Source organism: Limulus polyphemus, unplaced genomic scaffold (genome assembly GCF_000517525.1).
Source record: "Limulus polyphemus unplaced genomic scaffold, Limulus_polyphemus-2.1.2 Scaffold2792, whole genome shotgun sequence".
NCBI classification, from domain to species: Eukaryota; Metazoa; Arthropoda; class Merostomata; order Xiphosura; family Limulidae; genus Limulus; species Limulus polyphemus.
In genome coordinates, this window is record NW_013668402.1 from 137,324 (window position 1) to 150,778 (window position 13,455).

Here is a 13,455-nt window from a genome sequence, read left to right on the forward strand (position 1 = left end):
AATACTCATATATATTAACAAGTTTGGGTGTTGTTTTTTGGCAAGTGCTGTGAAAAATCTTATAATTTCAATGTAATTTGGTATTTCTTTGTTGTTGATATCCAATCACCTCTTTGTGAATGAGTATGAAACTACCTTCTGGTCTTTCCCTACAGAGAACTTATGCATGTTCACAGTTTCTGAGCTGAATTACTTTCAAATTTTAATATCCGTTCTGGAAGATTTCACAATATGTTATTAGCAATAAAGACGTTATGCCTCGACCAGACATATCTATAAAACCAAGCACTTAAATTCTTCCTGACAAAAAAGAATTAAGGTTTAGAATAAAGGGAAAAACAATGACAACTGTATGAATGAACTTTCTTAAATATAACAATTTTCTAAAATTAAAGGAGATTTATCAAGCTTTGGAAAACTTAAAGGCTTATATCTAATCACAGGAAAAGAACATGCCATATAAAAGCCTTGTAAAGTATCTATGACCTTTCCAATGTAGCTAATTAAACTCCTCTGCCCTAACTTCATAAATACAGCACTATCTGAATCAAGTAACAATTCCTACATAACACAGGTGTATGAACATTAGCAAAAAATACACACTTATCTACTTACTTTGTATCCTATTGGATTAAGTTTAATGGGATGTCGCCATGACAACTTCATACTGTGAGTTGTAATCCCATATGCTTGAAGATTATTGGGAACATCTACAGACCAAAGTAAATTATGTACACAACATTATCTCTGGAAACATGTTAAAGGGATATAGCTACAAACTGAATTATGTAAACAAAATTATCTCTGGAAACGTGTTAAAGGGACAGTTTGTAGTGATATCTTTAATATGTTTTCAGAGATACTATTGTGTACATAACTCAGTTTGTAGTTATCAGTTATGTACACAATAGTATCTCTGAAACATATTAAAGGGATATAACTACACACTGAATTATGTATGCAACATTATCTCTGGAAACATGTTAAAGGGATATAACTACAAACTGAAATATGTATGCAACATTATCTCTGGAAACATATTGAAGATATAACTACAAACTGAGTTATGTAGACAAAATTATATTTGTTTAGAACTGGATGATTAGTGGATTTTGCTAATTGGTTAATCATAGGGGTCATTAATTAATTACAGTTAATTGATTATTCTCACACAAGACTTGGTTAGTTGGAGTAATTGAAAATAGTAACAATCATAAACAGTAGTGTCAGTTAGTTGATTATTTTTGTGAATCATGATACTAGTAAATTATGTTGATCAACAAACTTGAACCAAAGTAAAATAACAGTGATAAAGTATAATGCCAATTTTTTGATTACTTAGATAGTTGGAAGAACGGAAAACAGTAATAATGGAAAACATTAACTTTAATAAATTGATAGTTTCATGACTTAATTGATTTAATCATAATTTCAATTAATTATATTAGAACTGATTAATAAAATTAAATGTCTACCTCTATATTTTTGATGAATACTTTTGTTTTATTTTTTTAGCTGTCCTTTTGAAAAGTCATTTTCAAATATTACAAATGATGATAAACTTGACAAGATGTGTAATTGTAAGAAATATAAACAATGAGTTATAAAATGCATAATAATGACTCATTTAGAATAACATAGGATATCATCTAATTGTTAATTACAGAATTAAAAACTCTTCTAAAAATATAAAAACTTTTAAACAAAGATGCTCTTACAAAACAATACATCAAGTACTATTTTTGTAATTTTCAGTTAAAATCGAGTCTATCCCAAGCTGTTTCCCGACTCACCTTGGGGGCTAACCTTCACGGTTATTATCTCAGAGAGTCGTCCCACACCTTGACGGGTGTATGCTCCTACTCTAATTGAATACTGACCATGGGTGTCGAGTCCAGTTAATTCTGCTGACCAAGTGAGAGGAACTTCTTTTAATCTCCAAAGATCTAAATCCTCTCCAGCAGTTTGTGTAAAGAGCACCTGGTATGTAGTTGATTGAATGGTTAATTATTAATATATGTTTGTTGATATGTCATAGTTACAAATAATTGCCACTTCTTTTTTAAAAATTATTAATGGATTCTTTTCGATGTTATACACTAGGATCAAAATAATTTAAAATTTGGGAAATCACACTGAATCAGTTCATACTCACGAAGCATACTTAAATCAGAATTCCTACTTCTCTAACTTCAAAACCAATCTTGCATGTTGTCTTGTGTAAGTGTATGAAACTGAAATTACTGCATATGTAGATATATATATAAATATAACAACTGCATGAATCATTACCTCCACTACTGAAGGTGGATGGAGGTTATGTTTTCACACCTGTGTGTGTTTGTCAGCAAGATTTCTCAAAAATGGCTAAATGGATGTGGACAAAAGTTGGTATACATTTGGACTGTGACCCAACTTAGAAGTGATTAGTTTTTTGGAGGGTCGAGGTCACGAAAATAAAAAATCCCCATCTGTTAACACAGGGACTGATTTTTCACACTATTTTTCCTCTGAAACTCAGTCAAAAAATTATCAGATTTTGATTAAACTTGGTGGACATATGAAAAATATTATTTCTCATTTTTATGTCAAAAATGGTCTGTTTCTATTGATAATGACAGGTGTGCGGATAGATTTTAGCATTTTTTGAGGGCCGAATATTATCAAAGCTGTGAAGCAGATGTATGAGCTCTAGTGAATGCCCCTCTAGTTGTATTAAAGTAAAATATCAAAATATTTGCAAGTAAAAAACTGAAGAAAGAGATTAATCAGGATATTATTCAACAAGTGATTCAAGTTTAATAGTCAAAATAAAGTGAATATAAACACTGAAAATATTTAAAAAAACAGAAATTACCCGATATCCCAGAATATCTAAAAAATAAGGAACTTCATCCCACCAGACTTCTACAGACTGGTCAGAAGTTGCCATTGCTTGTACATTTGTAGGAGCAGAAGGAACATCACCAGGGGTATGGACATTCTCTAGCCTGCTCCATGGTCCAAACCCTGCAGAGGTCATGGCACGGACTCGAAACAAATATTCCGTGTTCTCATCCAAGTCACTATTTAAAGTAAAGAAATACAAGTATGTTATAAAATAAACAACCACATAAAAGATGTTTCCATTCAAGTCATTAGTTAAAGTAAAGAAATATTAATATGTTTAACTCTATCTACATGGGCTCAGGCAAATTGACTGTCCATGTGACAACTTTGTACTCATTTAAAGTCATTATAGTTTTGATACTATTAACTTTTAATATAGTATGTGTATCTTCACAAACTTTCAATAAACATTACAAGTCTTTTACAAACAAAAAATCTAAAACTAAAAAAATATTTTTATCCATGAATATATATAGTCTTTTTTTTTACTAGTCCAAGTGCAATGCCATTTTCATGCTAAGATTAAAAATACTTTTCTTCATCTCAAAAATCTCAAATTTAATTTGTGTAATCTCTAAAACCTCCTAAATACATTTCAAGCTTTATAATTGATCTATTGTTTTTTTTCTCTACCCGAGCTCTATACAAAGTGAGTCAATTTGACCAACCTCATAACCACCAAAAAAATCTAAATAAATCTAAATTGCCCTTTTTTCTTTCTGTACAAAGTGAGTCAATTTTACCAACCTCATAACCACCAAAAAAAAATCTAAATAAATCTAAATTGCCCTTTTTTCTTTCTATACAAAGTGAGTCAATTTTACCAACCTCATAACCACCAAAAAAAATCTAAATAAATCTAAATTGCTCTTTTTTTCTTTCTAGAATGACTTCCAATTGTAACATGAAACAACATTTCTTTATCCTAACTAGCTTTAAACTCGTAATGGTATACATATATTTATACTAAAATTTTATTGGTTTATTTCCCTTTGAACCATGTCTAACTATTATTCCTGACATTATAACTTGTAAATCACTCGGGGAACATGGAGATCATGTTACACTATTGAATTACATTACCAAGCAGCTACTCCAAGCTGCTCATGTGCATGCCTCGTGAAAATGTTTTAATATGATAACATTATTTATTTTACCTAATCTTACCTTAACTAACCTAAAGAGATTCATATTTTTACATTTTAGTTATTTTTATAACAATAAATAAAGAATACACATGAAAAACAAGAAATAAAGTACTTATCTAGACATTCTTTTTTTTTGCTGTCAACTGTCAATGACACTTAACCCTACCTTTTTTATTATACTAATGGTAGTAGTGTATAAAATAATTTTTATTTAATTAAATAATGCACCAAAAAACATTGAATAATAACATGCAAAAGCAGACAACATCCTATAACTATCACAATTTTTCTGGCTTTCTAACTACACACCAAGAGTCATTACAAATTCATCCAAGCTAGTCGATATGTTTCCCAGGGGAACAAAGCTTGTACTAAAAGAGAAACTGACAATTCTCTGTTCAGAAAACAACGTATTATAAAACATCATTTGATAGATAAAAACCTTGGCTTTCTATTGGTTACAAATAATATAGTATTAAACATAAAAGAGAATTATTAACAGATCCTGAAAGAGAGGATGTGACAAGTGTGTGTGGCAATAAGGGTCTGATTTTCTCTTTGATGGCTCTATAAATAAGCAAGATTGAATACTAGGAAAATTATGCTTTGTTTGAGCAATTATATTATAGTGAATAATTTATGTTAAATTTTGCACTGACTGGAGAGGTGGTGAATAAATTAGAGAGGATGGTATGATTAGAGAAAAAAAAAGGCATTTCTCACACCAGGGGAAATTAAAGTTTTTTTTTTAATATTGGCTTATAAAACTTATATACTATTAAAATATGAATTATTAGGTACGATTTTATGCTATGCTAATTGGTATAACATAAATAAAAAGTAGTTAAATTAAATTTTGAATGTAACTCACTAAAAACCTCATGACATGTGCAGTAAAGGATGCCTATGAATGTTTTAGTATAAACTACCATATAACAGATGTTTCATACAAGTAACTATTTCAAGAAAAGAAATATCATTATGTTTTAATATAAACTACCATACAACAGATGTTTCCAAGTAAAGAAATATCAGCATGTTTTAATATAAACCACCACATAAAAGAATCATTTTCTGGTGATAATTCCTTTATTACAGTAATAGCTTATGTGTATTAACTAAACAGTGGAAGAGGGGAATAACATACAAATTTGTATTAATTCTTCACATTCCCTAATCTTTTGCTCACAGAGAATCCAAACAACTACAAGCACCACTGAGTATTGTCTAATGTTTATATTCCAAATAGAGGGGCATTACCTGAAGACCAGACGAGTTAATGTTGTGTTCTTTGTTTCAGGATTCTGATCTGAAGCTCGATGAAACTGAATTTGGTATAGGACGATTTTTCCATTACTGTACTGTCTCAGTGGTGGACTCCACGTGACTAGAACGGTCGTTGGACTCTGGAGATGGTTGCTGATATTTTGTGGTGGAGCTGTTGGTCCTACAAGTTAAAGAACAATCTTTAGGATTCAGTGATTAGATTCTTGCAAACATTTATTAATTTTTGGCCTGTAGGCTACTGACAATGTCACTAAACCAATGATTTATTCAAACAAGATACAAGTTAATCAAATACAACAAAAACTTTCTATTGACTTTAAAAGTACCATTTCAAATATAACTTAATTATTATAATTAACCTCTTTTCTTAAAATATCACAAGGTTTTGCTTAAATGATGACATTACCAGCACAACTAATTAGTTTGAAAGTGTTTTGTTAACTCTACTGATATATATAATTTTATATCAGTATATCACATAACTACTTAAAAACTGTTCTAAATATGATTCATTATACAAGAAATATTACAAGGCTCCAACAATATGGCTACACAGAATAAAACAGTGCTAGTGGGAAAAACAACTACATGCTATATTTTTACTTTCAAATGTTGTTGTTGTTAATATTATTATTGAAAATTAATTAATCAAAAATTAAGGCTAAGTGAGAAAAATATGAGGTTTAAGGAAGAGACAGGAATACTGGGTTATATAGTGTTACATAGATGCTTTTATACTACTGATTTATCAGTATACAGATACGTCTTAAATATTGTAAGTCTGGCTAATATAATATTATCCTGTTAGAAATGTATCACTAATTCTTGAAACCTCTGTGTTTCAACAAATAACACTCACGGCCTTCAGGAGTATCTAGTTGAAGAACAGCCTCTTGTCCCCACCCTACTTGATTTTTTCCAGCTAGTCGGAACTGGTACTTAGCACCACGATCTTAAACAAAACACCAAATATTTCATAAAGAAAAAAATATAAAAAGGATGAAGACCATTTCAACATGTTTCTGGATATAACAATTTAAAGCTGATAGCCATAAACTATAGAATGTTAGAGATTGTGGGTATTTGAGAAGAGCCCAATTATCTTTAAGAATATATTAAAATAAACTGCAAGTATCAAATTTATTTCATATACTTATATTAAAAAAATTCTCTCTCTTTTTATACGTAAAGTTACATATTGGTTCCTGACCAAAATATATCATACAACAATTTACTTATAGCTTTACACATAAGCCTATATATAATTCCAGAATTTCTGTTCCTATCCAAGACATGCTGTGCAACAATTAAACTTTTAGGTAAAGAAAAGCTGAAGATAATACTCAACTAAATATAGAAAACAAAGTTTTTATTCTTTACTAATTTGAACAATAAGAAAATCTTTCTCAATTCCATAATAATAAACTACAAATGTTCTTGATAACTTCACACAAGTTAAATTCACAAAGTGGTGAGCAATCCAGGTGCTATTGTCATCTGTATATAAAAATGTATCATTTCAATTTGATTCATACTCATATAAGAGTTTGTGTAAAATTTTAAACAATTATTTTTCAGTATTGAGTAATTTGGAGTAAAAACAATTAAAACTACAGTGATATTGCTGAGTACTCCTTTAAATTAATTTGTAGTGTTATCATAATAACAGACAATATTATACTGTACAAAACTATCAGTGTGAAAACAAGTAATGCTTTGTCTGATCTAATTTTGCCCAGTAATCATTCTCTACATCTGTTTTTTTTACATTCAGGTTTGTTTTTTTTTGCATTTGAATTAATACTAATTCATAAATACCAGATGAGAAATATATGTTATGGAATTTACCCAAATCTTCAATGACTATGTACGTGTTGCTGGGTTGAATTTCTTTTTGTTCCTTATGGGTTCCATCTGCACGGCTAAACTTCAAACGGTACAACTTAAGATCTCCATAAACATGGGAAGGTGGAAGCCATGATACATTGACGCTAACTAGAGGGTCCTGTTTCAATACTTTTAATATTAACTCTGGCCTTGTAGGAACTGGAAAAATATTATTTATGCTATAGAAATGCCGTATTTCAGAGGTTTCCAATTGTTAACCAATTTTCATTTATGATGATAAATGTTTTAAGAAAGGGAAAAGCCAACAGTATATACATGTATGAATACTGCACATACAAATTCATTATCATTTTAAAATTCTTTGTATTGTAACATACAAACTCTACACCAGAGAGAGGATAGAACAACAAAAAATCCACATAATGCAGAGCTGAAGAAAATATATTAATATAAACAATTTAATGACCATGCATTTTAGTATAATAGTATTTTAGACTTTGTAATAAATAAAAATAAAAAATTAACAGAGAAATGCTTGAAAGGTTCATAGGTTTTGACACAAAGAGTAATAAATCAATATCTTTAGGTAAACATTCTGTATAAAAACAAATAAAATTTTTGTTTTATACTGTATCTCTGGTTTCCTCTGTTTATTTCGATAGTTCTTATAAATAAAATTATGACTAATTTCACTGAATATTTTAGAGCATTCTGACAATACATAATCCTTATAAGATTGCTAATAAATACATGAATTTTACTGGTGTTTTGATTAACAATTTAAACGAATAACCACAACATTAAGTCATTAGTTTGTTTATAAATGTTGGAGAGGATTTGTAAAACTTTTCTGTAACAAAAGCAAAAATGATCAGAATGGTTCAACACAGCCTATGTGATAGAATACCTAAAAATAATAAGAACAATTAATATCCATAGATTAAAGAATTAAGACAATTATATCCATCAAGATTAACAGATAAAATAAAATAATTGGCAAATCCAACACTTCAAAATAAGGTAGTATACAAAGAAACAAAAACTAACATAAAATCAGTTAAAACAAACAAAAAAAAACTGTTATAATAACATATGATAAATGGAAATAGTAATAACTTAACATAGAAATTTAAGAATTTCAAACATCTAGCTAATTTCACAGAATGCCCTTTTGAAGGTTAAACAGTCATTTCTTGATTTTCATTTAAATGATTATTCTCTGATATTTCCATTTCATTAAGATATAAGCAAAAAAACCTCTATATAAATGACAAGTTAAAGTAACAAGCAAAACATTTTATGAATTATTATAACAAATATAACGATGAGAGTTCTCACATAAACACTGTAACAAGTACAATTTCTTTTAACTATCAAACTTAACAGTTTATTGTTGAGAAACACATTAAGAATTTTTTACTGCATATTAAAATAGCTGTATCAAAACTTCTGTATATTGGCTTAGGATAAATACATTAAACAACAACTACACATGGCAAAACACATGCAGTAAAAATAATAAATCATTAACAGATATACAAATATTACACTTGTTATAACAAAAATAATGTCTTGCCTTTATAAATACTGTATAAATTAAAGTTGTATATGTTTAGATATAACTGTAGTACTGCTAAATTTACTAAGTGCTTTTAAAATATTTAAGTTACAACAAGCAAACTTACTTACATGAAATGCATGTTCCTGAACAATATAAACATATAAATCTTTTTTTTTGCTAGGTTATGAGGACAGATAACAAATGTCATGGGTTATTAAAAAAAAGATTGTGCTTAATCAAACTTCTATTAACTGTATTTATAAATACACAGACTGGACTTTAGTACATATACAACTTTCTAGGATAGCAAATTCAATACATTAATTCTACTTTTAACAGAACTGACTATCTTGCACATGCTTTGCATCCTCTGATGTATTTTATTGACTTAAAAACTATTTTCATAGACCCAGACACTGAAATATAATTAACTTAAGTGTAAAACAAGCTTCTATTAAATTCAAGAAACCATATATTTAAGAGCACTTTACATCTTTGTAACATAAAAAAATAAGTGAAATCAAGTTTTTCTAAATCTAAACAGTTTGAAATAAGACATAGTCCTCCATCTTTGTGATAATAAATTCTTAGGAGAAGAAATGTGTTATATTTTTACATTGTTTTCATCAAAATACTAACGACATTTTCTTTGTTAACTAAAAGTTAAGAACTCCTAATTAGCACCATCAACAAAGTCATAATGCACAAGAAGAAAGAAAAATTTATAACCAATTTCTGTATTGTCTTTATGTTTAAAAGAAAAATCTCAATGTATTTATAAAAAAATGTTATTTTTGTCGTCTCTAAAAAGAACAGAACTTTAAAAGGTCTTTCAATTAAGACCAAAGATCCAATACCTAAATATGAGCAATGAAATATTATTCATAGTGCTAAATGTTATAGTAACAAGCAGTAAGTCAGCCTCCTTAGATTCACATTAATGAACATGAAAAATCACCTACTTCCTTTTACTATCAGGCAAAATCAGCTGCCACTGAACAGAAGTTTAGTTGCAGAGAAAAAATCCATACTAAGGTTATTGAAAATGAACCAAATACCACAATAAGGGCAATAAATAAAACCATATCCATTAAAAGAAGACAAAAACACAATTTGAATCATAACTATGGTTGAATAAAATCAGTGAAATAAAATTCTGTTGACTTAACATTGTTCATCAGTTACTTATATGCACTGCAAGCTTGATTATATTAACTTGTAATAATACATTCTTTTGACTTTGTTAGTTTTACATTGATATTCCTTTTTTTAAATGTTCAGTATAAGTGAACATGCAAACAATGTATGATTTTTTATGTAGTTTTGTTATAATTAATCATGTATATATATAAAAATATTCATTTTATTGATATTGCATACGCTATCACTTATGTTTATGACACTGTTAACAGTCGCATGTTAAGTAATATTCTACATTTTTGCATTTAAACATAATGTACGTATTCAAGTTTTCTATCACCTGATGGACAGCTTGCATTCAATAAATACATTGTGGAGTTAGCCCTAAAGTATATTTTGTTAAGACACAGATAAAGTAAAAGTTTACTAGAAGATTTATGTGTGCTTAAAAATTATTATCAGCTTCTGATCAGAATATTACATTAAAAATCAACTTAGCAATTAGTATAGCCAATTAATATACTTTTATTCATTTCTATTTATAAAGATTAGAATACACAGTTCCATCAGTTGGGTACCTTTGCCGTTAATGATATTTTTGGCAGGACAGCATTTTAAAAGCTTGCCCAAGGCAGTAAAATACTTAAAACCTGACCTGTATGTGTGTGTGTGTATATATATACACACACACACACACATATATATAGTTAATTTTATGTGGATTACATACTGGTATGTAGTTAATTCTATATTGGATTTGGTAGTGACTTTTGAAGTATATTAACTACATATGCAACTGCACGACTTGATTGGCTATTATACTATACTGAAATTTCTATTCTTTAAGATTGTCATGATATTGGAGAAAAATAATTCTTTGGTATGTGTTTTAATGTAAATGTAAGTATTTTATTATAAAATTACAAAGGTTATAGATACAGTAAGCCTCACTGATTACCTCCACCAGTTGTTTGACTATTATACTATACTGAAATTTTTATTCTTTAAGATTGTCATGATATTGGAGAAAAAATAATTCTTTGGTATGTGTTTTAATGTAAATGTGAGTATTTTATTATAAAATTACAAAGGTGATAGATACAGTAAGCCTCACTGATTACCTCCACCAGTTGTTTTAGCTATTTGAGGATGACTGCGGGTTCCATCTCCCTTACGAGTCACAGCAGCCACTTGCACGGCATAAGTTGTGTCTGGTTGCAGACCCGTTACATTATACTCTTCTGCTTTTTCATTGGCTACATCATATCGAATAGGCTCATTGACTAAATCCCCATCCAAGTTTTTCTCCTGCACATGAATCTGAAAACCTCTGATCAGTCCATTTCTTTCATGAATTGATGGAAGCTTCCACTGGACATTCAAGGAGGTACTGTTTATTACTTTGACCTGGACTTGACGAGGCTCACCTGGTACTAGACAATTAAGATTACCAAACACACCATATTAAATAACAAAAAATTATTATAGAAATATTCTTTAATAAATTAAAACTACTAGCATAAAATGAAAAACAATATAAAGTATTAATATTTATTATCATTAATGTGAAGAAAAGAATGGGCAGTAATAATACCAAATAAAAAACAATAAAAGAACCCAAACTACTTGAAAACATCTACGAAACAAGCACACCAGTAAATTTATAAAATCAACTACTTTTATGAAAGTGGCAAAAGAAAGAAGGGATCAAAAATGATTACTATTACTACTACTACTACATCTTATAAAAATGCACCTGGTTCTAACAAAGAACAGTCTTGATAAACCTGATGAACATTTAAACACATTAAACTTACAATACTTTTCTGAGTTAATTACCAATTGTAGAAGATTTTGATACAATAATTCCACTAGATTTTTCACTCCAAAAAAAAACAACCTTCTTTGACTCACAAACTTTATTTGTATAAAATTTGTACTTATAAATATAATTTTGCTTTTAAACATATTTTAAGATTAAATTGAAATTATTTTGGGTTCAATAATAAAATATTACGAGACTTAGAAAAAAAAAGGAATCAAAAACCAAACAATGATTTTTTTTAACAGAAATTGAAAATAAAAACAATAGTAGTCTTTTATAGTTTTTCACAAACTTAAATAACATTAAAAAAGCTATAGTTGGCTAACTTCAAATGCAGATATAATGGTTTAAGTCCAATCTGAAGCCAAATATATTTATCTGGACTAAGTAATTGTGAAGATAAAATTAGCAATAGTGGATCTGTTTCAATGATCATTATACATGAAATTCTTACAAGTAAACAAAGGAAAATCACTTGGGAAAGAAAACTAACAAAACTACACAGTGTTTTTATGACTTAGCTGAACCAAGGTGTTTGTTTTGTTTACTGGCATACCAAATGATTTATTAATAAGTCATAGCACTATATTACAAACCAACATTCAACCAATTTGCTAAAAAAATGAGACATTTTGTAAATCAGAATTAACAGCTGAAACTCAAGTTTTGAATAATAATAATAATTTGATATAAGAATTGTCAAATATTTTACTTGGTTTTTCAACCTGAAAGTTTCCAGAAAAGGCATGACCTTATTTCTTTATCTGCAAAATTTGAAAGGCTCCACATATATAAAGGTATATCAACTGATATCAAAATTATAACAGTGTATGATAATTGATATCAAACTCTGAATATAAATGTTTGATAATTGATTTCAACTATATAAAAACAATTTGATATCATGAATCTATAGTAGGAAGATATAGTTGATATTATAGTCTGAAGAGAAAGGTATGATAATTGATATCAAAAATATCTATTAAAATATGTGAGGATGATATCAGAAGTCTGTGAGGTATGATAATTAGTATAAAAAATCTATATATCAAAGTATTTGATGATGATATCAAAAGTCTGTAAAGTATGGTAATGGATCTACAAACCTTGTATATGTGAAATAGGTACAGATTATAAATCTAGTTACTAGAAATGAAAAATTAATTTCTATTCATTTTTGGGCATTTATCTTATACCTTTCACTAATTCTGCCCTATGAGATATTTCTGTGATTGTGATGAAACTTTGTTTCATAATCCAAAACTATTAGCATAAAACGAGGAAAAAAGTAAATATATTTTGATACCATATATTTTCAAGTACGAGTGTAAGAAATAACATGCAGTTGATGACAGCTAAAAAAACAATAAAAATATGTACTACTTGTAAACAGAAAGGAATAACTTCTAAAGAATAAGAATATACATTTAATCCATAAAATCATGTAATATAGAGGGTTGAGTATATTATATGAAAACGACTTTGAATATGTAAATCAGCAAGCCACAAGACCACCACAGCCAACAAAAAAGTTGAGAAGCAACAGCATGTACCAGAACACGTTTTGCGACATTGTTGGACCTTTATTTTTGAAGTGTTATGCCCCCAAAACTTATCACTTTTAAGAAGGGTATGTAACAGACCTTTCTGACACATCTTTATGATCTAAACTGTGTGTTTAGATGGGTATGCTACATTAAATAAAAGAGAAACAAGAAAGTAAGAGTGTGATATCAATCCTTATAATTAAAATTTGT

General features: G+C 28.6%; 1 protein-coding gene across 1 annotated transcript in view; it reads right to left on the bottom strand.

Moving 5' to 3' along the window:
* LOC106467911 (tyrosine-protein phosphatase Lar-like) overlaps window positions 1–13,455 on the bottom strand; it is a gene marked incomplete at its 5' end in the record, with an annotated part of 67,597 nt that overhangs the window by 46,401 nt on the left and 7,741 nt on the right. Inside the window, 7 exons of the mRNA XM_013928297.2 lie at window positions 616–710; window positions 1,794–1,980; window positions 2,858–3,065; window positions 5,298–5,484; window positions 6,184–6,276; window positions 7,173–7,370; window positions 10,995–11,306. Coding sequence (XP_013783751.1) covers window positions 616–710; window positions 1,794–1,980; window positions 2,858–3,065; window positions 5,298–5,484; window positions 6,184–6,276; window positions 7,173–7,370; window positions 10,995–11,306 — 1,280 coding nt within the window. The remainder of the gene's footprint in view (window positions 1–615; window positions 711–1,793; window positions 1,981–2,857; window positions 3,066–5,297; window positions 5,485–6,183; window positions 6,277–7,172; window positions 7,371–10,994; window positions 11,307–13,455) is intronic.